This window comes from Typha angustifolia, chromosome 2 (genome assembly GCF_048772165.1).
Source record: "Typha angustifolia cultivar Huaian chromosome 2, ASM4877216v1, whole genome shotgun sequence".
Classification (NCBI taxonomy): domain Eukaryota; kingdom Viridiplantae; phylum Streptophyta; class Magnoliopsida; order Poales; family Typhaceae; genus Typha; species Typha angustifolia.
This window is the reverse complement of record NC_133240.1, coordinates 9710078-9736229: the sequence shown is the minus strand read 5'-3', so window position 1 is coordinate 9736229 and position 26152 is coordinate 9710078. Positions and strand designations below refer to the sequence as shown.

The 26152-nt window shown below is 36.9% G+C and overlaps 4 protein-coding genes and 1 pseudogene across 5 annotated transcripts; 3 read left to right on the top strand and 2 right to left on the bottom strand.

Annotated features, from left to right (window-relative positions):
- The first annotated feature begins 162 nt into the window (after nt 1–162).
- LOC140774687 (glutathione reductase, cytosolic) lies at nt 163–6619 on the top strand. The gene is made up of 17 exons (XM_073117777.1): nt 163–313; nt 495–656; nt 823–887; nt 1127–1196; nt 1374–1445; nt 2025–2228; nt 2583–2656; nt 2757–2840; nt 3157–3244; nt 3364–3445; nt 3734–3807; nt 4073–4180; nt 4300–4364; nt 5063–5176; nt 5518–5617; nt 5794–5847; nt 6332–6619. Exons 2-17 carry the CDS (start codon nt 516–518, stop codon nt 6425–6427), a joined length of 1491 nt encoding a protein of 496 aa, XP_072973878.1. The 5' UTR covers nt 163–313; nt 495–515; the 3' UTR covers nt 6428–6619.
- Nucleotides 6620–7486: 867 nt separating this feature from the next.
- On the top strand, nt 7487–9399 carry LOC140774166 (very-long-chain aldehyde decarbonylase GL1-6-like; annotated as a pseudogene).
- A 2436-nt stretch (nt 9400–11835) lies between these two features.
- On the top strand, nt 11836–12195 carry LOC140774158 (uncharacterized). Its single transcript, XM_073117037.1, has one exon. The coding sequence runs from the start codon at nt 11836–11838 to the stop codon at nt 12193–12195; it is 360 nt and encodes a 119-aa protein (XP_072973138.1).
- An 892-nt stretch (nt 12196–13087) lies between these two features.
- Nucleotides 13088–15804, bottom strand: LOC140777032 (peroxisomal membrane protein PMP22-like). The gene is made up of 7 exons (XM_073120937.1): nt 15602–15804; nt 15335–15433; nt 14694–14795; nt 14468–14543; nt 14000–14070; nt 13841–13926; nt 13088–13306 (listed from the first exon to the last, which is right to left on the bottom strand). The coding sequence occupies exons 1-7, from the start codon at nt 15671–15673 to the stop codon at nt 13255–13257; spliced, it is 558 nt and encodes a 185-aa protein (XP_072977038.1). The 5' UTR covers nt 15674–15804; the 3' UTR covers nt 13088–13254.
- A 3090-nt stretch (nt 15805–18894) lies between these two features.
- Nucleotides 18895–25405, bottom strand: LOC140770572 (transcriptional corepressor LEUNIG_HOMOLOG-like). Of its 2 annotated transcripts, none has more exons than XM_073111829.1 (18): nt 25134–25405; nt 24871–24951; nt 24688–24785; nt 24073–24182; nt 23682–23980; nt 23508–23583; nt 23268–23379; nt 23115–23164; nt 22755–23027; nt 22097–22207; nt 21699–21926; nt 21466–21607; nt 21276–21385; nt 20890–21039; nt 20033–20188; nt 19824–19940; nt 19473–19670; nt 18895–19288 (listed from the first exon to the last, which is right to left on the bottom strand). In XM_073111829.1, exons 2-18 carry the CDS (start codon nt 24900–24902, stop codon nt 19145–19147), a joined length of 2406 nt encoding a protein of 801 aa, XP_072967930.1. In that variant the 5' UTR covers nt 24903–24951; nt 25134–25405; the 3' UTR covers nt 18895–19144. The 2 variants fall into 2 exon arrangements, with proteins under 2 accessions (XP_072967930.1, XP_072967921.1); XM_073111820.1 differs by having other exon boundaries at nt 22097–22213; nt 25134–25403.
- Nucleotides 25406–26152: the final 747 nt, after the last annotated feature.

Sequence of the window (26152 nt, the reverse complement as noted above, 5' to 3'; positions counted from 1 at the left end):
AACTACGCCATTAGATTTTTGCGAAAAGAACCTCACTGAAGTGTTTTATGCGGCCAAGTAGCTGAAAGAGAAAGGGGCAGATTATAAATAGTGAAATGTAGGGTGTTAAATGGTATAAACATATACAGCTGTGAAATGAAGAAAAAGACGATCTTGGTAGAGTCTAGGGTGTGACAAATATTACTCCTATTAATATTCTCCCGGTCAAATATAGACTCTATAAATATTTGCAGCGTCTCAAGAACTCCTAACCCTAAAGTTATTATTCCGATCGATTTGGATTCTGTGGCTCGAAATCGTTGAATTTTTTAAGGTAAGAAGACGATCAAGCCATTGGTTTCGGAAATCGATTCCTTTTGATTTGAAATGGCATTTCGAAGCTAATTTTTCTTCGATCTTTTCACTTTTTCCCGCATCCTCGTTTCGCAATTTTGATATTTGTAATCTATGGGAAGAATTTTAGAACAAGAGATTGTTTTGGGGAATGGTTACAGGTTTTCTTGGCGATATAAGTCATGGCGAGGAAGATGCTTATTGATGGGGAGTTGAACAGCTCGGCTGTTGGGGAACAGCAATACGATTTCGATCTCTTTGTCATTGGAGCGGGAAGCGGTGGTGTTCGCGCTTCTCGAACATCTGCAGCTCATGGAGCTAAGGTTAGGGATTTGAGGGCGAAAGGAACTGTTATTTTAGATTATTACTTCTTAGATAATAAAGCCTTTTATATTCGACAGTGTGTGGGTTTTATAATGACACATTTGTAGGTGTTATTGAAAAATAATTCTGTTAACTTTGGTGAACCCATCTGTAAGTTATGTGCAGGTTGCAATCTGCGAGCTTCCATTTCATCCTATAAGCTCGGAAGTCATTGGAGGAGTTGGTGGAACGTAAGTTTACTAATATCATCTTGTGGTTCTTTCTCAATTTGCTATTAGTGGTTTCCTTCTTCAGAGCTATGATTGTACTTGAAAACTGATCGCAATATGTGCTGCATGATTTATGATTAAATCTTGCAAATATGTAACCAATTTTGCTACTACACTTTCTTCTTTCATTTTAACTCTTGAAAAATAGCAGTTTTGGGTCTTTAATGTGCTCATCATGGTCAAAACACAATGATGTATAGGTGTGTCATCCGTGGTTGTGTTCCGAAGAAGATATTGGTCTACGGAGCATCTTTTCGAGGTGAATTTGAGGTATGATTTTAGTTTGTACATGGAAGTACGAAAATGTACTTCAGCTTCTTGTATGTGTAACTTCAGATATAACTTTTATATTTATTTATTTTTAGTTTCTATTTTCTGAAGATAACATTCATTGGTATGTTTAATACTTTGATCAAATTTCGTTACGGAAAATCCTTTATTCTACAGGATGCAAGAAACTTTGGTTGGGAGCTTAGCGAGCAAATTAACTTCAACTGGAAAAAGCTTTTGCATAATAAGGTAAGAAGTTCGATATCATTGTTAGTAATTATTGCTTTTGTACAATATTTTTCTTGCGCATGAACCAATTGACATTATACCACTTAGTGGAACTATTGGAGGTAACTTATGTTATCTTCATTGTACATATATATCACTCTGATGGCATGAAGGAGCTTTTACTTGTATTCGTTAGCATGAAATCCAGCTGATTTAATATATTTCTGAAAGTATTATGCTGATCAAATGGTATTTGAGTGGATCTGGTGAAACTGGTATAGTAAAATTTAATTAGTCTAAAGAACCTGTGGTGGTAGGTTTTGTTTCAGTTTCAGAATTCAAGAAAATTTCATTTCACACCCTACTATATAATTATTTTGCGGTTCATATTCTACTCATCTCCAATATATATGGTTCACACCCTTCTTTTCTTCCTGTAGAAAGTATTTATTTCTTCCTTCATAATTTGTGGCTTTGTACAATTCACTCAAAACAGAATGTTTTCTATTTGTTCCTTCTGCTGATACATAAATACAGATAAATGTAGCTTCTGACTTAGGAGCTAGGACTTACTGGTGATTATTTTCTACTGATGTCCAGACTCAGGAAATAATAAGGTTAAATGGAATATACAAGAGGATGTTGAACAATGCTGGTGTGACAATGATTGAAGGGGAAGGCAAGCTAATTGATGCTCACGTAGTAGAAGTGACACAGCCTGATGGTTCAAAGCAGCAATATATGGCAAGGCATATCTTGATAGCAACCGGTAGTCGTGCACAGCGTGTGAAAATTCCTGGACAGGTCTGTTATATTCTTTCTTCATTAGACAAGTGATCTCAACAGCAGTATGTAATATATTCATTATACTGTTTTTGTATCACCTTCGACATCTTCATCTGTTATGTTTGCTAGCTTACGCTCTGTTTTTTTTTTTTTTTTTTCATTTGCCTTATTTAGTTTATTCTAAATGTTCTACTCAATTCATGCCATATCAACATGAAAATTCTTGGCATAATATTAATAAGAACAGAATTGTCATTTATATCTTAAAAGTTTTAGATCATTTATGGTAAGACATTATGTTTTAGTAGTTCACTAAAATTTCTTTGTCAGTTTGCCTTTCAATAAGATATTGATTTGGTATTCACATATCAGGAGTTGGCTATTACTTCTGATGAGGCATTAAGCTTGGAAGAGTTACCAAAACGTGTGGTAATACTTGGTGGAGGGTATGGCATGCTCATCCATGTCTATATTCTATAGATCATGTTTATCCTTTTCCTTTTCTTGATATTCTGCTGGGTTGTTTATGTGATGGATGTATTGCAGATATATTGCTGTTGAATTTGCTTCAATCTGGCGAGGCATGGGCGTGACAGTAGACTTATTTTACCGTAAGGAACTTCCCTTGAGGTATGTGATTTAGATTTTAATGATCATGCATATGTCAATTAAAATTTAATGCCCATCATAATTATTCAGTTTCTATGTGACCAACAATATGAAGACCAAAATTGTCCATGCGTTAAAACTCTGGAACTCAGTTTGCTAATAAACCATAGCATACAATATTTCTCTATATTATGCTCACTGCAGTATGAATTCTTATCCTTTTCTTATGCAATATGCCTTGGATTCATTTGCCCTTCCTTTTTATCTTACTATTGTTTGGAGAAGCCTTGCGTGAAGGTGATCTCTTATAACCTGTTATGTTCTAAATATTTTGCAGAGGTTTTGATGATGAAATGAGAGCTGCTGTTGCAAGAAACCTTGAAGGAAGAGGAATAAAGTTGCACCCAGGGACAAACCTATCTGAGGTATATTTGTCCTGAAACAATCTGTTAAGGCCTCCATCTTATTAAATCTTCTTGCGCACACATATTGCCTGCTAAATAACTGCAATGTTTTTTTTATGTTATTTTTCTCCCTCTACTAGTTGAGTAAGACGGAAGATGGTATAAGAGTTCTGACTGATCATGGGGAAGAATTTATAGCAGATGTTGTTTTATTTGCTACAGGTAGCTTATCATTCCCACTCATCTATAGATACTTATAGATGTTTTACTTTGTTTTCAATGGTGTTTCTGTTATGCTTATCCATTGAAGTAATTCTTCTTTGAACTGGCTCTACTCATAGCATCGACTATAGCTTAGGTATCAAAGAGTGGTAAATGAAATCCTCTAGATGTTGCATCTGGAAAGAGTTTCTTTGTCTTTTTCTTTCTTTTCCCTAGAGTATATACAAGTTCCTGCGTAATTCATATGGCATCCTTCTTATTTATGATATGACATTATTGGGGTTGTAGGTCGGAGTCCTAACACCAAGAGGTTGAACTTGGAAGCTGTTGGCGTGGAGGTTGATAAAACAGGAGCCATCAAGGTTAATTATTTTATTATCCTATTAATTTTCTACTTAACCCTAGTAACTTCAGAGACATAAATGGATGCCTGATACTTCCATAAAAATGTTGAGGTACTTAATTTTGCATCCATCTAGTATTAAAGTGTCATTTTTTTTCTCCTCTATATTCCATCTTTTGCTCTCAATACCTGTATAGCAATGCGTGATTACAATATGTGGTTAAGTTATCAGTTCATAGCAGGAGCATGCATCTTGGGGCTAATTGAAGTTATTTGAATTTTAGGTTGATGAGTATTCTCAAACTACTGTTCCAAGTATATGGGCTGTGGGTGATGTTACAAATCGGATGAATCTCACCCCTGTGGCATTAATGGAAGGAACTTGCTTTTCTGTACGTCAGCCATCCAAGGCTTTGAGTTGTTTATGATTGGACTTGTTGAAGATTTGTTTAATCATGTTGTTTCCACTTTTCCTTATGATAGATATTGCTGTTTCTTTTATTGCTTGCAGAAAACTGTCTTTGGGGGGCAGCCCACTAAACCTGATTACAGGGATATACCTTGTGCTGTGTTCTGGTATGTAGTTTCACTTTCTCCTTGCTCCTCAGTTCTCTTTACCACTGCTGTGGTCATCTCTATTAATCAATTGAACCTTGCTAGTTGCTAGTACATGTTCACTATGATTTGTCTCTGCAACTAATGCCATGTCGTGGAACACCTACACTTTAAATTATCGTTTGATGAAAACTGTGCAAGATCATGTTGTGTCATGTTTCTTTGACAATTTCTTGCACATGTACAACATGATGCAGAAACACATCATTAATATATAGTACTGCTGCAGATGTTAGAAAACTGTAGAACTCCAAAAACAGATGATATAGTGATATACCTTCTCAGAACTCTCATATACTTAGCTTTTGCAGACAAGTTAAGACCAAAAATCATGTTTACTGTATCCATATAGTTATTTTATAGTTATTCTTCTTCCTCTCTGTTTAACTATCCATTAACTTTCACAATCTAGATCATTGATAAACAATATGTATACTACTATTTTAAAATATCATTTATTCAATCATCCATGTCTTTGTTTGTAAGTTTCTATATTCTTTGTGAGCTGAATTGTACAGTATGTCTATTATGTCTTGTAGAAACTGTAGCCTTCACACCTCTGTCTGAAACCATTTAATTGGCATTTTAAATGGTGTAGTGTTGTGTGTTTCTCTTTGATGTTTATGCAATTTAATATGGAGATCCCACTATTTTGTTAGTGTACCACCACTATCAGTCGTAGGCCTCAGCGAACAACAGGCTCTAGAGCAAGCCAAGAGTGATATTTTGGTTTACACGTCATCTTTCACCCCAATGAAGAACACTATATCTGGGTAAGTGCCATCTATCACATTTCTGATGTTTATAAATAAAAGTCAGTCCACTTAGTGCAGCATGGTGATCTGCATATTATGCATATCTACTTTTAGGCATGTTAGTGGATGCAAGTGTCTTTGTTTTTCAGACTAGCTTTTTTATTAGTTCACTTTTCAAGTCCCAGAAGCCTCTTATGCTACATTCTTTTGTGTTGATTATATTGCTCATAAAATTCATGCATATGAACAAGTTTTGTCCATCCCACCGAGTTCACCGTTTTAAGATCTTAATTTTATGGGTTTTATATCATATCTCTGTGTCACTGTTGTACTCTTTCTTTTGTTTTTCATGTTCCCAGAAGGCAAGAAAAGACTATTATGAAGATTGTTGTTGATTCTGAAACTGAGAGAGTACTTGGTGCATCAATGTGTGGTCCAGATGCACCTGAAATCATGCAGGTAAGTTTAAACTTTATGGCATTGGTTTCTAAGAACTTACATATATCACAAGTAAATATATTTTCCAAAAATGGCTAGAAATATCTAAACAAATACACAAGAGGCAGTAATTTCCTCTGAAATTTCTTTTATCGAGTCTTGGTTTCACCACCAGTTCCTTTGGATGTTATATACAGGGCATTGCTGTTGCAATCAAATGCGGAGCTACTAAAGCACAATTTGACAGCACTGTAAGCAAATTGTTATCCCTATAATTTTTTGCATTAGGTTTCAGGAAAAGAACCATGAATCGAACTATCTATACACTCTCTATCAGTTTATCCTACTGTGGTAATCATCTATTTGTGCGTCTCACCCTTCACCATCTTTTTTGAACCACACCCAGCACTTCATCTAAGTAATATACTATTGAAAAATCTAAATCTACCGGTGGTCTGTTCATCTCAAGACGGGCTAGTTTACTTGCTTGATGGATTGAGCTTTTAATAGTGTGGACCTCCATGCATTAACATCTCGCTTACGGATCCAATTTGAACCCAAGGTTCATCATTGTTATTCCTATAGAGGGCTGCAACCAGGAAAGGGGTGCAAATAGAAACCTAATAATTACTCTATGTGCTTGAATGGATTTTATACGCGTATCATAAATCATTTTGGCTCTGAACCCAAGCTGTTGTTTGGCTCTGAACCCAAGCTGTTGTGTGGATTTCGCAGGTGGGAATTCACCCTTCAGCTGCTGAAGAATTCGTGACAATGCGAACTTTGACCAGGCGCTTAACTGCTGGAGATAAACCAAAGACAAATTTATAAGAAAGAAGACAAACACAATGAAGAAATAGACAGTTGTACCTGATTCATCGTCTGAATAATTTATACACTTAATTCCAAATATGTTGCTCCTTGTACTAGTTTCCACACCCAAGCTTTGTGATCCAGTTGAACTATTGTAAAGTTTGTTGAATTTTGATTTACAAATAAAGGTTGTAACTTGTTCAACTTCAACTTCTCTTGCTAAATCAAAATTTTATGGTAGAATGGAAGTAGGCGAGATGATTCAAATTCAAAAGAGTGGTAAAAGAACCCTTTTGGCTTGACTTGGACTTAATTGAATGAATAACCCGAAGAATCCAGTATTTATGTTTGAGAACTCTTGACTGCAAGTGGGAGGCCAATTGATTGAGAAGATTCCATTCGAGAAATTAATAGCTTTAACCTACCAATGGAACTTTGAAAGATTCCATTCGAGGCTCAATCATTCATTAATTATTTAGTCTAGAACCAACGTCATTATTAAAGATTGATTTCATTTGTACATTTCGTTGCCATGATTAATTTTATAGTTCACCTCCCTATGTTTTAAATATTTACATTTTCAAACCCTCATACTTGGACTTTATTCTTTGCAAAACAAAAAAGAAAAAAGAGAAATAAAAAACACCGGCTGATGTTATATAATAAAACTTTGTTTTTGTTTAGGTTAATTAATTTTTGATCATCCATCTCAACCAATATCACTTTCACTTCCTCAAAAAACAAACAATAGACAAATACATTTCCTAAACTATTTAAATATATTATAAAACCTCCTTATTAATTTTTTTTATTTGAAAAATTGATAAATGCATACGAAAAAGAAGAAAAAAAATAGAGCATACGGTTAATAGATAAACCAAGAACATCTCCCACCAGTAACTCTTGCACAAGATTGGCCAGCAACATGCATGCATATGAGTAGAGAGCATAAGGAGTTCCACATTAAATTATTCACAAGTATGACACCAAACATATATATATATATACACGCAAATAAAAGAGGAAGATAACTTAGAACTAAGTGAATGGCTTCTCAATCAGGTCCCTTGACACAGCATGTACAAGTTTGTATCAATCAGCATCTCTCGCTACCACACAGCCAAAAGGAAGCAAAAGATCATCGACAAAAGCATCGATTTCGATCAAGTTGACAGAGAAAGAAACTGGTATGCATTTACATATATATTAAAAGATGTGTTTATGTTCTGGTTGATTGATAAATGGATGATGATGATGATGATGATGATGATGATGATGATGGCAGGGATGACCAGATTATCTTGACAGCTTTGATATCTTACATCATAAACTTGGTGCTTCCTGGAAGAGAAGACGTGCCATGGTGGAATACCAAGGAAGTAGTCATCACCATTCTTTTTCATATGGACCCGGTGGAGTTCATCTACCACTGGCTGCACAGAGCTCTGCATCACCATTTCCTCTACTCCAGATACCATTCTCACCACCATGCTTCAATTGTCACTGAGACCATTACATGTAACTAAATATTCCTCTGGAAATGTTTGAACTTGATGTCATGTTTGATGATTCTCACAAGTTTTCTGTGTTTCTGATCATTTGCAGCTGTTATACATCCATTTGCAGAAGAAGTTGCCTACTTCCCCACTCTTTTCCATTCCTCTGTTGACCATTATATTAACGCAAACCGCATCCATAGTTGGAGCTGCTGGCTACCTCATTTACATTGATTTCATGAACTACTTGGGCCACTGCAACTTTGAGCTTGTTCCGAAGTGGCTTTTTGATATCTTTCCACCCACCTCTCAAGTACCTCATGTATACTCCCTCGTAGGTACAGTGTTAGACAGAGAGAGAGAGAGAGAGAGAGAGAGAGAGAGAATTCAGCTAAGTTCTATGGATTGATAATTTTGTTTCAGTTACCAAAATGGTGGCTTCTGTAGGTTTCATTCACTTCACCACACAAAATTCTGAACAAATTACGCGTTCTTCATGTCTTTTTACGACTACATATATAACACATATGACATTTCGTCCGACGACCTGTATGAAAGATCTATCAAGGGATCAAAGCAAGAAGAGAGTCCTGATGTTGTTCACCTGACTCACTTAACAACCTTACACTCTGTTTCCATCTTCGAATAGCATTTGCATCATTGACATTGAAACCGTATGCCTCAAAGCTGTACTTAAGAATTATGTGGCCACTTCCACGTTTAACAGTAATTTTGACAAAGAATTTTGGTACAACATTCAAAGTAGAGAAGAATTCATTAAAGAGCTTCAAAATGGAAACATGGGCAATACCAAGATATAGATTCCAGGTAAAATCTGTGCTAAATTATGCTATATTTATTGGCTTATAATTTTATTTTGAAGAATTGGAATCGAGGTTCTCATGGTTCTCTCTGCAGTATATGTCTACCACTGAAGAGACACTATTAATGGCTTAATCAATAAAGAAATCTTAGATGCAGAAGAAAAGGGAGCCAAAGTTATCAGTCTAGGCCTCTTGAACCAAGTTATCTTATGCAGTTGATGTTTTCTTTTTTTCTCAATAGTTTTACACTTCATATTAATGCGCGTTGAATTATGAAAAATTCTAGGGCGATAAATTGAATCGATATGGAAAACTTTATGTGGAAAGAAATCCAAATCTGAAGATAAAGATTGTGGATGGAACCAGCTTGGCTGTTGCAGTGGTTCTTCAAAGTATTCCAGAGTACACCAAAAGTGTTCTACTTGCATGAAACTTTACAAAGACAGCTTACTTCTTAACCTTGGCCTTGTGTCAAAAGAAAGTCCAGGTAAGGTCAATCAAGTACTAAATTTTGGTGAGATTTATTAGTACTACCTACCTTTATCTACTGAAACTCTTTAATGATACAGGTAGAGGTGGTCCAGAGAGAGCTTTACAAGCTCCTAGAACTACAATTGCCGCAAGAAATGCAGAAGCATTTAGTGCTATCTGATAGTTGCACAAGCAAGGTAAATTCAAACATTTTCTCTGCTTTCGACCATAGATATATGGTCGAAAAAGTTCAGACACTGATTCAGATATACTTCTCTGTGATATAATTGCAGATTTGATTTATAGGAGATGGAGTAGGGATTCAAGAACAAAACAAGGCGGCGAAAGGTGTTCATTTCATTCCATTCTCTCAGCTCCCGCAGAATAATCTGCGAAAAGATTGCACATATCATTCTACTCCAGCACTGGTAGTCCCAGAAGCATTTGAAAACCTACATGCTTGTGAGGTACTTAATCTAGGACCACAGATGATGCATCTTATACTAACTGTTCAGATTTAATTCAGAACTAGCAGTGCTAATTAGCAATGTTTGATGCATCAAATCATATGTCTACTTCCATCTTATAATTATGAAAGTTGCATTCAGAATTGGCTACCAAGGAGAGTGATCAGCGCATGGCGAGCATCGGGAAATAATTCATGCCTTAGAAGGATGGAATGAACATGAATCTGACGAGCTGGTGATCAGTACTGAAAAAAATGTGGCAATCTGCACTTCACTATGGATTTGTTCCTTTCGAGGATCATCGTCGCAAAATTTAGAGATAAAAAAGATGCAATCCCCTCTGAAAATCCTATGTATCATAGGCAATTACTACAAAGACTTGCCACTGTTTGGCAATCAAATTTGTCCTGAAACTAGAGCTTCTGCTGATCTGAATTAAAAGTTTAGGAGGACTATGTATTTACCCAATGTGGGCATGTTTTAATAGTTGAAAATAAAAGGATTAAGAGCTTATTAGTTAATAAAGTTCGAGCTTAATTATCTCCATCAGTGGGGGAATTGTGAATAATCTTGAGCTTAATTATCTCAATCTACTCCTAGTGGTATATTTAAGTAGCAATAGAACTCATGATATAAACGAAACATAAATAATTCCCCAAAATATATCAGCGAAATCTTATATTAATTTCTCACTTATTTCCTTGGGATCTGCATCGTTCCAAGATGCTCTCACTCCATTTGTCAGGAATCATTGATCTTATTAATTCCACCAGCTTCATTAGTGGAGGGTAAAATTGGAAATACTACTCGGTGTCGTCGAGCCCAATAGATGAGCTTAATCAAATAGGCCTAGATGTCATCCAAATTGGGTCAATTTATTATGCATCTAGCGTGTTCTTAAGCATGTCGGAAAACGAATATAAGAAGACACAGAATTTTAAACTAGTTCAATCTGATTCATCATATATGCCTAATCGATGAGTTGGCACACATTTGATAATGCAGCTAGAATGATCGGCACTATATTGGCCCACGTTAGACGTGTAAATTAAAGAATTTGGGTTAGAAGTGGTTGTGGATTATATGTAGAGATTGAATATGTGTTTGAGATTTAAAAAATTATACATAATATATTTGAGCCTATCAAGCCGGGTATATGCTAAATTAATTTCCAGCTATATTGGAACTGAACTAGAGTTGTTCTTTTATTTTGACAGATTCGTGATTTGTTTGGTTTGAAATTTGAATTCAAACAAGTTATATGCAATCCCTCACAATAGTGATTTTAGGGAAAAGAAAAGGAAGAGGTTTGCAAGGTTAGGAAAGCATTTGCAATAAAGGATTGCTTACGTTCTACGGCGAGTCGTAATTTTGCCTCCGAGATTCTATAATTAGAAGATTCCCTTCACAACAGTTGTGAGAAAGAAGCGTGAGGAATTATTGGGAGAAGGAAGGATAGAAGAGTTGCTAAATGTGTGATTTATTTAGATCGATATTGATAATTGGATTTAACTTGTTAATTAAGGAGTGTAAGAGACCTTATATTCATAATTAATTATTTTTAATTAAAGTTCAAATAAGTCATCCTTTTTTCCCCCATAGTAAAATAATAAAAAAAAAGTAGAATAAATGGGTGGAAAAAGATGGCCATTTTGCCGACTCGAAGCTCCGACGAATGGCTCAGAAATTACCAAGTTACCCTCCTCTAACTTGTTCAAGGAATTTTTTAGGCAAGAACAAACGCAAGGCCATTCTAGTCATAAAACCAAGATGTGGCATCTTCGATATTGTTCGCATTCTTAGGGGCGCTCTTCTAACGTACTCCTATATAAACTCCATCGACCATCTCAAAAGATCTCCTCCTCATAAATCCCTCTTCCCCTCTCTCTCTCGTTCTCGCTCTCTCTCTCTCCTCCCATCTTTCTCTCTCCCACTCCCTTCGTCTCAAGTCCGACCAGCCGTCGCCGGACTACGGAAGGTGGACCCCACCCTTAAGCTCTTTTCCGGCGAGATCGCCGGATTCTGGCCGCCTCCCCCCATCCCGATCCGCCCCTCGCCGACCCCGAACCATTCGCAACTCCTTTAAATCCCGCTTTTCCAAATTTGCCCTCCCCCCCCCCCCCCCCCCCCCTTGCGGTTTCTTTATTCCGAGACTGACGTGGCTCCCGATGTCGAACCACGCGATTGGGCTGGAGTCGAGGAAGCGCAAGGAGAGGGAAGCCGGCTCGAAGCCGCCGCCGCCAACGCTAGCGCCGAAGCCCGAGCAGAGCCGACCGGCTGCCAGCGGCGGAAACCGGCTCCTAGCCGGCTACCTCGCCCACGAGTTCCTCACGCACGGGACCCTCCTGGGCAGGCCTGCGGGGCCCGCCCCGGCCAAGAAATCGGATCCCGGTCAGGTCCGGAGCGGGTCGGATCCTCCCAAGGCTCCGCTGGCGTACGCCGACGTGGCGCGCCTGCTTAAGTGGGATGGGGCCCACATCCCGGGAGTCGTCAACCCGACCGAGCTGGCTCGCTGGCTGCCCAGCTGAGAGCCACGTGGACGTCGCCGGCTGGCCGGAAAGAACTATATTTTTTTCCCCCTCTTTCCTCTGCTTCTTTCTCAGTTATCCACGAATGGAGCGAGATGTTATTTTTGTTCGTTAATTTTCTTCTTCTTTCTTTTCTTCTCTTTTTTGTTTTTGATTTTGATCGAAATGGAGCGACGAAATGACATTCGTTTTGTTCCTCATTTTTCTTCTGCTGCTCCTCCGCATGCACGTGAGATCCAAGAATTTTTTGTCAGGCAAAAAAGATGCGATCTTGATGGGTTTACTCCTATTCCATATGTGAAAGAAAGCTGATGGTTGGTATATATATATATATATATATATATATATATATTCTTATCTTGGTGGTGGTTGTAACCATGTCAAGTATTAATAGCTGTTGTAAATGAGGGGGGATTCTATGTTGTTTTCAGCCATGACGTTTTCGTGTGGTGCATGAAACACGAAGAGGAGATAGTCTGAATAATATACACTGTCGATCTTTCAATTAACTGGGTCTTTTTATTATTATTATTATTATTATTATTGTTCTTATTTTTTGGGGGGGCTTCAATTAGATGAGTGTCATAATTCAGAGGAAAAGGACTAGTCCTTTATTAGTCTTCACTGCTGTTTGTTGTTACATCAAATGAGTAGGTAACAATGAAGAAATTAGATATTAGAGGCACTGTTTTGACTATTTACTGAATCAGAAACATAGGATTCTTATATATGTATATATCTTTTATACCTATTGACTTAAAATTTTTTGAGTCAACTGGCTATCTAACATATATGTTGGAGCTGATTTGTCTCAGCTTTTGTGTGTTTAAACCTTATTAGCATCCTTTTATTTTCTAATTTCTCGTATTAATAGGGCATCACACATCAGAAATGTTCACAAGCTGTAGCTAATATTCTTAATATATTGTTTGCAATCAATGCCACAGTGTATCCTAGTTAATTTCGGATCGATAAATAGAAGGTCCACTTGGAGGAACTAATTATATCTCGAAGAAGATGCTATCAAGCACTGAGATGATGACAACTTTCTGATTCGAATTACGCCTTCTTAGCAACAATCGATCGTGCCTTCAGATTCAAGAACACTGCCCTGGAAATCCAAACAAGAGAAAGCATCAGTCATCATATTTACTTGAAATGCTATGTCATATAAGCTACATTAAGATCACATGATTAACAAGTTCTAAAGCACATGGAGAACCACATACAAAACATGCATAAATCTATGGAGATGATGTGCTTGAAAACCTTAAGCATGCTGCTTAAAGGTTGCTATCAATTCTGAAATCATTCTTGCTCGATTGAAATAAATTAATCGAATGCATTAACTCTCTAACGGTTAGAACTTCAAGATTTACACTGCAACTTTCTCTGACATAGGCATATGAACACATCTCGACATTAAAGATTATACAAATGCATCACAAGAAGTTTCCACGCTATCAGATTCCACATCGACATGAGAGTCTGAGACGAGATGCATTTAGAAAATCATGCCCAATTAGAAAAAAAAGAAATGCAAGATGTCCATGCATGAGCTATCCTTATTGTGTTAACTTAAAACTAATTTATTTCTGAACCTGGTAAAAGATAGAAAGTAAATGAAAACGAATTGAGGACTAACCAGCACGAAGCAACAAAGCTGTGGAACAGAACACGAAGCTGGAGCGGCATGTACTGATAGTTCACCCAAGAAACTATCGGCCAAAACTGCAAAACATAGTGCAATATAAGACAGGTGCTAAATCATCTAGTATCACCAACAGGATGGGTAAAACAATACCTTCCAAGCAGCCAACTGAACAGATGGGTAATCCTTTCTGACCTTATTCCTCACTTGGCTAAATGGTCTGCCTGCACTCACCAACATATCAATAATAACGCGTTACTTGATTATCATGAAGTTGGGAATACCACTATATACAGGATATCAGAAACTTCTACCATTTACTTTGAAAACCAATAATCAAATGAAAATGCACTAACAATTATATATTGGTCAACATATATATTATCATTGTCTCTCCCAACAAGAGATAGAATTGTTAGACAACTAAACTAGACACCAAGGGTAACTCCTTGCCAAAAGATATAATCAGGCAGCAGAGGAGCATCACAAGGTGACAGGTTGTTTATTGCAGAAGAAGCAACAACACTAGGATTTAGATAATAACATCAAATTCTACTACAATCAAGACAAGTACTATTTATAATAGGGAGTGAGATATGAGTATTTCATAGTGATGCACACCTTCGATTACAATCCCATAGTACATCATAAAGAGCATGTTGTTCCATGGAGAGCTAGTCAATTGTTCCAACAACACCTAAAAAGAGCCAATTTTTCTATAACTCATTCAATGAAAACAAAAGCTTGTGCCAAAAGATTATAAAAGAAAAGGAAACAAAAGCATTGAAGTATGCAAAGAAGTCACAACAGCTATTGGTGTACTATGTTAGGTCATACAGAATAGTACCTTTTTAGCGGTCGTTTCTGTTCCTTTCTTTCCCTTGAAAATAATTTCCATAAGCTTGTGGAGAAAGTGACCAAATGGACCAGCATAGGCAAAACCATAGAGCTGCAAAACACAGTTTGTGGTTCGAGAAAAGATTGATGATGCCCATTTCAATATGCTATGATTACAACGATAGACCTAATCTATCTCAATTAACTAATTCTCGAAAACGGGACGAGGAATAGCATCAATGACAACAAATTCACATGAGAAAATTCAAAGGTGCCATAATAAATTAAAACCTAATCTTGGTGAAATTGAAAAATTCTAACTTAAGTGTTACAGGGAAAAACTTCTTGATATTTGGACATAAAAGGTGCAGATCATCAAAGATTAGGTTTTAAGATCTGAGGGCCGAGCCTCCAAACTCCAAAGTGGAGGAAGGGAAGATATTAATAATCAGATAGAAGAGGGTTAGAGAAATGATTAATGGATTTGGATGGCATGGCCTTGGATGAACCGACTGCAAAATAAATATACAAAACTACTTCAAGCTCATAAGTATGAATAATCAAGTTGGAACCTTTCGACCTAGCAGGAAAATATGAATCAATAAATGAAATCAAACGAGTATCAACAACCCTCTATGAGATTATCCATACCATGATCAGAAGTAGCCTTCTCAATTGGAGCTTCTTGATCCCAGAGATCTTTTGAGCAATCGCATCGCTGCATCCAGCTAATACCCCAGAAGTGATTGCCTACATAAGAAAAACACAAAACACAAACCTAAATCGATGAAACCCGAACGACCCAGAAGCCAAAACCCCATAAGCATACAAAGACAACAATTACCCAACTGAAGAATCAAAGAGAAAGGATAAGAAACCAATAAAAAAAATCTAAGAACCCAGAAATAAAAATCGAACCTTTGTCCTCAGAGGGTGGCGTTGGAGTTGCTTGAGGTAAGCAGTCCATGCCTCGGACACGACCTCCGACATGATTAAGATGCTTCCCTTCTCGGACTTGGTGGGTTATGAAAGGAGAAGGGAATCAAAGATCAAAGAAGGGAAGGAGTTGGGTTTGGGTCTAACTGAGGAAGGAGAAAGAACGGGTAGGTGTCTATTTGAAAGCATGTGACAGAAGACCGAAGACTAATTATAGATTCAAATTCTAAAATTTCGGAAATCTATAGGAACTGACTGCAAATATAAAAATAAATTAATGCTGCCATTCTTTCATGAATTCGTCATGTGGAGTCAAATTTCTCTTTCGTATAGATATTCGGATTTAGATTTTTTTTTTTTTTTTTTTTGCTTCAGAACTTTTTATATTTCTATTTATCAGTTAGATAGATATACATAAAGACTTCAAAAGATATACGTAACGCTGTTACGTAAATATCAACTTCTAGAAGAGATTAAATATAAATAAAAAGATTTAGAAAAACAATATGCATGTCAAAAAAAAAAAAAAAAAAAAATCCAAGATATAATCTTTAATTAGACGAGGTGCGTAGTAAACGCCGGTGACACAAATCTAATATATATTTTAGAGAACCAAATCCCTCGGACTCTGAATAAATTTGCCACGTGTACAACTCCTCAGTGGGCCCCCCCCCCCAAAAAAAAAAGGTACAGCCTCATTGGTCAGTGGTCACTCAAGGCTGCTGGATCCCCTTAATAGAAAAGAGCCCATCTTGGGTCTCTGGTCAGTTGTTTGGTCTTCTTTTTTTCTTTTTGTTGGAATCTTTAATGGGTTTAATTTCAGTCCATTTACGGATGAATTATAGATTGCAAGATGGGTTGGTGAGCAGCAAAATAATATGGAAAGATAGATGGAAGAAATAAATGCTAAATAGTTAAAAGGACATGACAAGATCCTGATCAAGAGAAGTATCATTTATTGGAGTTTTTAATCAAAGTAGACATTTTTTTTTTAATCAAAATAGATTACCCATCGAACTTATTACTAAATTAGATCTAATTTACTATAGCCCTAATAAAAATACTAAACTAATCAGTATTTTTTAAAACGCTAATCAATTCAGCGTTTTTATCGTTAGATGATATTTTTTCTTTAACCGATGAAAGATTAAGTTAAAAGAATTTATGTACATAAAACGCTAAACTGATTAGTATTTTTATTTAGAGATGATTAGTTTAGTATTTTTATTAGAGCTACGATAAATTAGATCCCATTTGGTAATAAGTTTGAGGGTTAGTCTATTTTTATAAAAGTAAATTAAAATAGGATTAGTTTGGTCAAAAACTCTCAATTATTGATTAAGATTATTCGCAAGATTGTGCAAAGAAATTTCTCTAACCCACTGCACAAGTTATCAAGAACTATTATTATTGATTTGGTACTTAATAGTTGTAAGCTTTTAGGAGTTCTTCCAGTATGTTTTGTAGAAATTACTTTTTAATATATATTAAAAACTTTGTGGACTTTGAAACATTGACTTGATTAAGGTAGAGAAGACCTTGACTTCTAAAGTATGCCTAAGCTTTTTATCCCTTGGAACAACTAGCCGAGAAGGAAAAATCAAAATAAAGAAAATGGTGTTATTATCTTTTGCTCAATTCTAATTCATTCAATCGCCATCTTCTCTGCCATAGAGGCTTGTAGATGCATAAATCTTTATTTACATATTAAAAAAGTAAATTATAGTTAATATATAGTGCAAAATTATAACAGTAAAGTCGTGATGATAGATGGTAGATGCCAATGGCAATGAACACATGTATTTAGCGGTTCTTGGTATTCATAGCTCGCTCAACAGTCTTGGCGTTATCTTTGATGTTGTTCTTCGTCTCTTTAGTTGTGCTAACAATAGTGTCTTTAATATTCTGAGTAGTTTCTTTAGCCGAATTCCATGCATCTTGGGCTACTTGTTTAGCTTTGTCTCCTATCTCATCTGCTTTCTCTGCTACCTGTTATCCGTCGAACTTAGGTTTAGTTAGTCTTCTCTACCATCTTACAATCATATTCCTAATTATATATTCAAATATTAGAAGGAATATATATATATATATATATATACGTACCTGACTCGTTGCTGCACAGGCAATCCCTCGATCAGCCTCAGCCGCCATCTCTGCCTTGTCTCTAACCGCTCCGTTCACCGGCTTATGAGCATCCTCACACATCATACCCTAACAAAAATACAAAGATTTCAAAAAAAGAAAAGAAAAGAGAATGAGTTCATTTTTCTTTCAATATTCTTCCATTGGCATCCTAATCAAACAGTACATATGTGTGCGAAAATCTTTGCACCTGGATGGGATTTGTGGCATTGGTGACCAGAACCCTAAGAGACCCTGGGCTTCTTTGAGCCACTAATGGGCTAAGCTTCAAGAACTTGGGAACTGCACTCATTAGGCTTCTGTTCGCCATCTAAGAAATCTTTTTCGTTTTTTTTTTTTTTCTAAAAAAGAAAGTCGTCTGTATAAGAGTAGTGGGAAGGAGTTGAGGTTCTAATCAATCTCTTGGTACTGCTGATTATAAATAGTTGTAGGACTACTTGGGTGAGGTGCCACGTGGCGTATCCGGGGAAGTTTGTGGTTTCGATTCGTTGGGACCCAGTATTGCCGGTTGAGTTAGTTATTTGCAGTTATTTTTGGATCTTGACCACTTCCTCTTTCCATTTTAATTTTATTGTTGATGTCCTTTCCCATTGTTAATTGTTAAGAAAGGCCACCGTCTCGGATTGAGAGGGTTTTCTATTACACTGGGTTAGGAATATAATCTGTTTTCTGAATGAAGGGCCAAGAATTAATCTAGAATTAGCATGTTAAATGTTTTGAGTAACATCTGATTAATACTGTTATACGTACAACTTAATATAGATTTGATCAATATTTGATTCATATACACGTAGACATTTTGGATAAATAGTCATAAAACAAAATTATCCATATAATATCCATTATCTTTATTATAATTCTAGAAAAAGGGAAGTGGTATCAACCTACGTGATTCATTCTCAGGCATATGCGCCATAAATACCAGAGTTGAGATCATTACAGTTTTACGCATAAACCTCACACAATAGTCAAAAGTCCATACATAAATAAGAATAATAAGATAACGAAAGGGAATTAATTTAGAGCAGCACTAAATAAATAATTTCACAGGAGAAAATTTTCAGAACATTTATATAATTTATAGTCATTCCCGAGACCAAACTTAATCATGAAATAACAGATATTAACCACCAGATAGATCAGAGTGCATTCCACAATTATTGCCGATCTATAAATTACGTTAATTAGAGTACATAAAAGGATGTAGAAAGGAAAGCCAATTACAGGTATTTGTTTTCCAGTGCCATCCAATGCTTCACTCTTAACACAATCAGTACTCAGTGGCCATTAATAACTTCCATTATAATTTATATTGCTCTTAAATCTCACAACCTGAACAAAAACAGAATCCTACAGCAATACCTAGGCCTAAGAACATCTAACCTACTTCCACAACTTGACAAACTTGTCGTGGCTAGCAGAGGCCACCATTCCAGTGGATTGTGATTGCGCCAATGCTGCGATCAAACCTTCGTGTGCCTGGACGGTCAGTCTTTGATTTTCTACCATGTTCCATAGCTCCAAAGACTGCAGGTTGAAACGTTAAAAAGAGAGTAAGTACATGCATGCTATTATAAGGGACAGCGTTCTTAGTTCAGTCACTTCAGTGCACTTCAGGAAGAATTTCAAATAATCAATCAGTTGAACCAATCTGTTGAAAGGATTATAACTTTATTCAGACTCTAACAAGCAGAACAAGAGCCACGATTACCTGATAGCAGCCAATTACCAAGAGACTGGTATAACTTGGATGGAAAACACATGAATGAAACTTGTTTCCATTGGAGCTTAGCTCATGAATGCACTCGCCAGTGGATAATGACCAGACCTTCACCAAATCCTGACTCACGGATGCCAAATATTCCCCACTGTTGTCCCAGCAAATTGACTCCACTTGCTTGGTATGACCCTAGATATAAATTTTGTAAGAGGAGATTCAGAAAAAGAAAACTTATTCCTCAGAAAATCAGGGAAAAAAGTTGTATAGTTGAACAATCTATAGCTATGTCTTTCACTGTAATAGGAAATTATGACAAAATTTGTTGATGCTTATTAAGAGAACCTGTAAGGTATAATTTTTCCTGTCTGCCTCAACATCAAAAATAGAAACCACATTTTCTGCAGCAGCTGCCAGAAATTGCCCAAAGCCAGGTTGAAACCTAACTTGTACTGTCCCGCCCTGTTTAGCAAGAAGTGCAGAATTAACTACCATGATCCAGAAATGTGACAAGTAAAACAAGAGGTGGAATAGAAAAGGAACAAGTAACTAACCTTCGAAACACGTGAACAGGAAAGCTGGCTGGCATTCCAGAACCGGATTTCACCATTGCCATCGCAAGAGCAGAAAAGATCTGTCTTCTTTGGGTGAAAATCCAGTGAAGTGACTTGGGAGCTATGCCCAGTGAATGTGTGCAAACAATAGCCAGGCTGTCAAAGAAGCCCAATAATTGTCTAATAAGGGTATAGATAAAGATGGTAAACAGATAATAAACTTGGTAACCATATTCATTTAATACAGATGATGGTAAAAATCAGATATGGAGATATTCATAGTTGGTGTTTCCACATATACATAGAAAAGAGAACATCTTAAATACAGAAGATATTTAGACAAGTAGATTATAGGTGATATAAAAATGAAAACATTCAGGCACTTTTATACTATGAAATATTGTTTACATATTTTACATTTACAGATTTAAATTTGGATAAAGTACTTTAACCATCCATACTTTCTATGTCTCATAGATGCTAAACTATCATAGAACCTTTGCTTTCAGAATTAAAAAATATGTATTAAGATATGAAGGGTGATACGTAAATAGCAACATATAAAGAATCATGAAATTCAAAGCTGTACTCAAAAGATTTGTTTTTTCCCTTAGAAAATGAGGTCGGGAAAAAGTTTATGATGTACAATATGCAGACTAAGATGGGGAAAGAAAAGAAGTATCAGGAACCCACAAGCGATTCACTAAGAGTACAACACTTCCATGCAGTAATCTAATGAAACACACTAATAAATTCATTGTTTTGACAAGCTACCTACATACAAAAGAAATTCATACAATGGAGAGAGATGTTACAAAATAAATTTCTGAGGAGGTTATGAAAGTAGAGCTCAATACCTCTGCTGCATTCCATAGTTTTACAGTTCTATCAAAAGAAGATGTTGCCAGTTGGGTCGTGTTTGGCCTGAAACGGACATCTGTAATGATAAGAGCATGTTCTTCTGGAGTGCTCTCCGTTTGCAGGGTATCCATGTTCCAAATAACAGCCTAGAGAAAGAAAAGAATTTGTATCATACAGAAATAAAGTGACAATTAAAATTTCCCATTGAAGACCTAGGTGATGTTGGTCAGACCTTTGTGAGTGAAGCAACTAATAGCATAAACAAGAATTGATTATGGGAACTTAAAGCAGTAATGACTCTGTCCTGCACTGAGCAGTTCTGCCACATTGTTGCTACACCATTTTTTAATCAGTATCTCATAATAAAGATTACCCATAATACCTTCTTCTCATGACCTGCACTGGCTAACAACTTTCCATCTGAAGAAAAGTGACAGCATACAACCTTGCTACTGCTTGTACGAATAGATCCAAACTCGGTGAAAGTAAAACCTTGAAACATGATATAAGCATATTTATTATCATTTCCAAAAGTTATTAACAAAATGTAAATACAAGTGTACAACAGTTACCCTTTGAAGGACCTGGATTGTGCTCTGCCAGGTTTCCTTTTAGTGCAGCAAAAATATCTCTTGCATCTCCATCATCATGGGATAAAAAAGATTCTACGTTATCATCCAAAGAACCAACATCCCCAAAATGCTCCAGATCATCCTGCAATTAAGAAGATAGTGGATTAGCTAGAAAGAAACTGCATGAACTATCCAGCTTCGTCGAGAAAGTTATTATAAACAACCACTGTTACCATTTGATTGGAAGATGAAGCAAGTCCAGTTCCATCTGCTCCATACATCATTATGCTTTTTGGCATACTGTTGACATGATGCAAATTTCCAGCCATCCCAACACCTTCGCCAGTTGTATGAGTAGATGGAGTAGATGGCTGAGAGTTGGTAGTAGGACCAACCGTATTTCCTGTACCAGTACTATTTGCAGCTCCTGATGATGTCGCCTGTTTCCTTTTTCTATTGTTCTAAGAATCAAGACAATAAATTACAAGAAATGAGAGCAAGCCAGAAGTTTGTTAAAACAAGGAAAACCTGAATTATACAATAAAAGGTAACAATTGTTGACAATGATAGTGATCCTGATTGCATAAAAAATAATAGATTTCACTAATTAGTTGAGGAGATTTTTCTGAACCTGTTGTATTTGTTGTTGCTGCTGCTGCTGTTGCTGTTGTTGCTGCTGCTGCTGCTGCTGCTGAATCTGTTCCTGTGACTGCTGGGCAGAGGATTGCTGCATCTGGGCAACCTTTAACTATATTTTGAATAAGTTGGATGTAATTTTATAGTCAAGTAAGGAAAATCTCACATTATGCAATGTCGTATATAGACTGAATTGGTTTACCGCTGAACTAGGAGAGTCTAGAAAATCCAGAAGATGCCAAGGAGCTAATTTGCATTATATCCAAACAAAAACAGTCATTGAACATTATAGAAGTAGATAATAGCATGCCTTATATAGCTTGCATAAATATTATCCAACATATCTTGATGCGCCCTTTTTTTTATTTCCACTCTTTATTTACTCAGTAGCTCAGTAGACCACTATAGCTAAACCACAGTTGGAAACAATAATTAATCATGAAGAACATAAAAATAATTTGAAGAAATATCATATGAAAGCAACTATTTTATAGAAACCATGATGCCATTTTTGAAACAGTAAGTTGTCCTCACTTGCATAAAGCAAATTGTTCATTGCTTTTCACTGAGAAGCAAACACTACTGCTAACCTGTTAACTGTTGTAGTTGCATTAAAAAAATATTTCTAAAATACCGGCTTGATATTGACTGACCTTTGGCGAACTTGATTGAATAGGAGAACCTATTGATCCATCAGTTCCAGCAGGTTGACCATCTTTACTATTCAAGCTACCCCTAGGTAAAGCCCTAAATCTTCGAGGATCCATATCTCCATAGATACCCGAGCTACCAAGGCTCCCTTGTGCTTGGGCCTGTGCAAGGAACTGTTGTTGTTGTTGTGGTGACATAAGCTGAAACTGTGATTGTGTAGATAGGAAAGGCTTCTGCATCTGTGGGCTTAAATTTTGGCGTAGTTGGTCAATTCCCTGTTTGAAAATAGCAGATTCAGTAAAAGTAAATGACAATGCAACCGACCAACAGGGAAAAATACATCCTTTGGTATAGTCCCTTACAGTTAAAGGCCAGCCTTTTAATGGAAGACCATTGACACCTTGGTTCAACCCTGTAGATATAGTCAGATACCAGGATTAATGAAATTAAGTTTATATGGAGCAGATAAAAAAATTATACATCTTTCCGATATTTTATCCATAAAATTGTCTGACCTGCACCACTTAATCCAGATTTTGCCTGAATAACACCTTGTCCGTATAGCGATGATGGATCCGTGGGCAAAGGTCTTTGAGATACAACCAGGTTACCCTCAGTCTTAATGTCCTGCTAGTCATCAAAGTATAGGGATTAGAAACTGGAAATTTGGACATAAAATAGCATGATTGCAGAAAATGTAAATACTAAATAATTAAAATCTGCAACAAGGAAAAATAGAAAGTGCAACAAGATACAGTTGTCTGCTGATTCCGCGCCTGAATTTGCTGCAGTGTTGCAGATATATTGCCCGGATTCCCTTGAACTAACTGCCTGTTTTGAGCATAACAACAGTTAATCAGATGTATATATCAGTAGGACATAACATTCCAAGTAACATGTTGAAAAAGGATACTGGAAAATAATATTACCCTGAATGATTGTTAGCCACCGACTTGAGAAGTGCCATCCTACTCGCATCAAGAAGCTGCGAAGAAGCCTCAGAATCCATCGACTGTGGGTGCTTCAACCGCTCTTCATACATTTTAGCAGCCAAAACACTAGCTGTTGATGGCCCCAGAATTCCATCAGAATTTGTGGCATTTACAGGACCATTAAGAGAATGATGACTAGCATTATTTCGCTGCAGTTGGGCATGTCTCTGCTGTATGAGTTGCAATTGTTGGATTTGCAACTGTTGTTGGTGTTCCCTCGCTTTCATTTGTTGTGTCTGTAGGTTCAACAAATTGTTATAGGGAACAGCAGCAAAAGGACAGCAGAGTAAGAAAATGGATAAGGTAAAGTGAAGCTTTCAGGAATTACCTCTATATAAGCTGCTGCAACCTCGGAATGTTTCTCGTTCGTCCGTGCGATAAAGATATCCCAAAAAACAGACCACCATTCAAAGAGAAATCCTCCAGGAGCATCAATTGCTGTTGGTCAATATAAAAGTTACATATTCGCATTACAATATCTTTCTACAAACAAAATTTGAAACTGATAGAGTAAATTACCTAAATCCTAAGTTTAACAAAACTAGCTAAACTCCCTAAATGAAAGAATTACTTGATATCTTCCTTTTCTCATATTCTAGACTAATATAGACTGAATTCTTATCAGAAACCTGATGAAATTCACTATCAGATATAGAAATGCATAGGCAAACAAAACAGCTACTAAATGATAGGGTAGTGGCTGTTAACAACTGCAAATATAATTTGAAACTGATAGGGTAACTTTCCTAACTCCTAAGTTTAACAAAAACCCTAAATGAAAGAATTACTTGATGTCTTCCTTTTCTCATATTCTAGAATAACATAGACTGAATTCTTATCAGAAACCTAATGCAATACACTATCAGATATAGAAATGTATAGGAAAACAAAATAGCTACTACCTGGAACATCAAAGAAAAGATTCCAAAAGAAGCTTTATTACCTACTGGATCAGCTGCAACCTTCCCTTCAGCCATGAATGCTTTGGCAGTCGTTTGCAGGTTCCTCTTCAGCAAATAATCATAAATATAAACATCGAGCCTGCAAATTCCAAAATTAAAGATCTCAATAAGAGCAACGACAGCATCAAATCTACGCACAAAATCATAGAGCAAACTGAGCTCACATTTTATCCGCTTCCCAATTACTCTGCGCCATGCTTCACTCCACTCCACAAGCGCGAAAACTGTTCCTATATCATCATTTCCTACCAAAACTTCGAATTAATCACACTTTAACCAAATTGGATCAAACGACCTAAAATTGCGAGTAGAGGAGGCAAGACCACAAGCCTACATTACCGATTCCTTCCCCCGTCTCGAAACATTCGAAACGAATTAAAGATCCAAACTAGAAATGCGGTAAGAAATTGAAACAAAAGGCACCTACCTTGATTCGAAGCACTACAAATTCCCAGATCTCGCGATCCCCCCTCCAATAATGAGAGAGAGAGGGAGACGTCGGTTAAAAAAGATCGAAACCCTAAAAGATGGAAGCTTTTCGGAGAGGAATCTGAAGTCTTGGGAATAGAAGAAGTAGAAGAGGAAGAAGAAGAAGAGGAAGAAGAAAGAAGAAGAGTTCGATTAGCGAGAAGAGCGAACTCTTTCTCTCTCACCGCTGCTTCGGAGGAGAGCGAAAGGTGAGGCTATGAGATCAGATCGTCTGCGGCCTCCATAGCAACAAGTTCTTTCTTTTGACATCCTTGGCGACCTCCATGAGAGACACGTAGGTAAATATTTAACCTGATAGCCACTGATACAATGCCAGGTATCCGAAGTAGCAAATTCCTGCTTCTAATGATACAGGCGATCCGCCAAATGAGCAAATTAGGTTCCTTATCAGCTCGGTTACCGAACGTGGAGATTATAAGAAGCTTCGGATCTTCGCTCGGATCCGAAGCTGTGATTTGCCACACTTCACTCTCGGAGAAATAGTTGAACCTCAAGAACATCATACACCACAACTAAACCAGCAAAGTCGTGACACGTTTACAATGACCGAGAATAGAGCATGTTGGTTGGATCATTAGATGCGCGTAGTTTGAGGAAGGATTCCAAATCGCAAAGAGTCTAATCGTCCTTTCACACTGAAATTTTACCCTTATACCCTTTTCCTTTTGAGTAATATATTTCTCCCTTCCAACCAATCGATGGCTGAGATTCTTTATGGGGGCAATATGCGGCTACAGATGCTTGGAGGGCAAATTTGGACCACCGTTTGAGTTGGTGGGACGTCGCTGAGGAATTGTAGACCGTTTGATATGTGGTCCCCACGATTCCAACGGTGGTGATCGCGATGCATGGCCGTAGCACTCGTGAGCACGTGGTGGTGGGGTATTCGTAGTTAGGTACACATATGAATCATTTGCAAATAGCCACCGCTACTCTTAGTTTATTATATATATATAT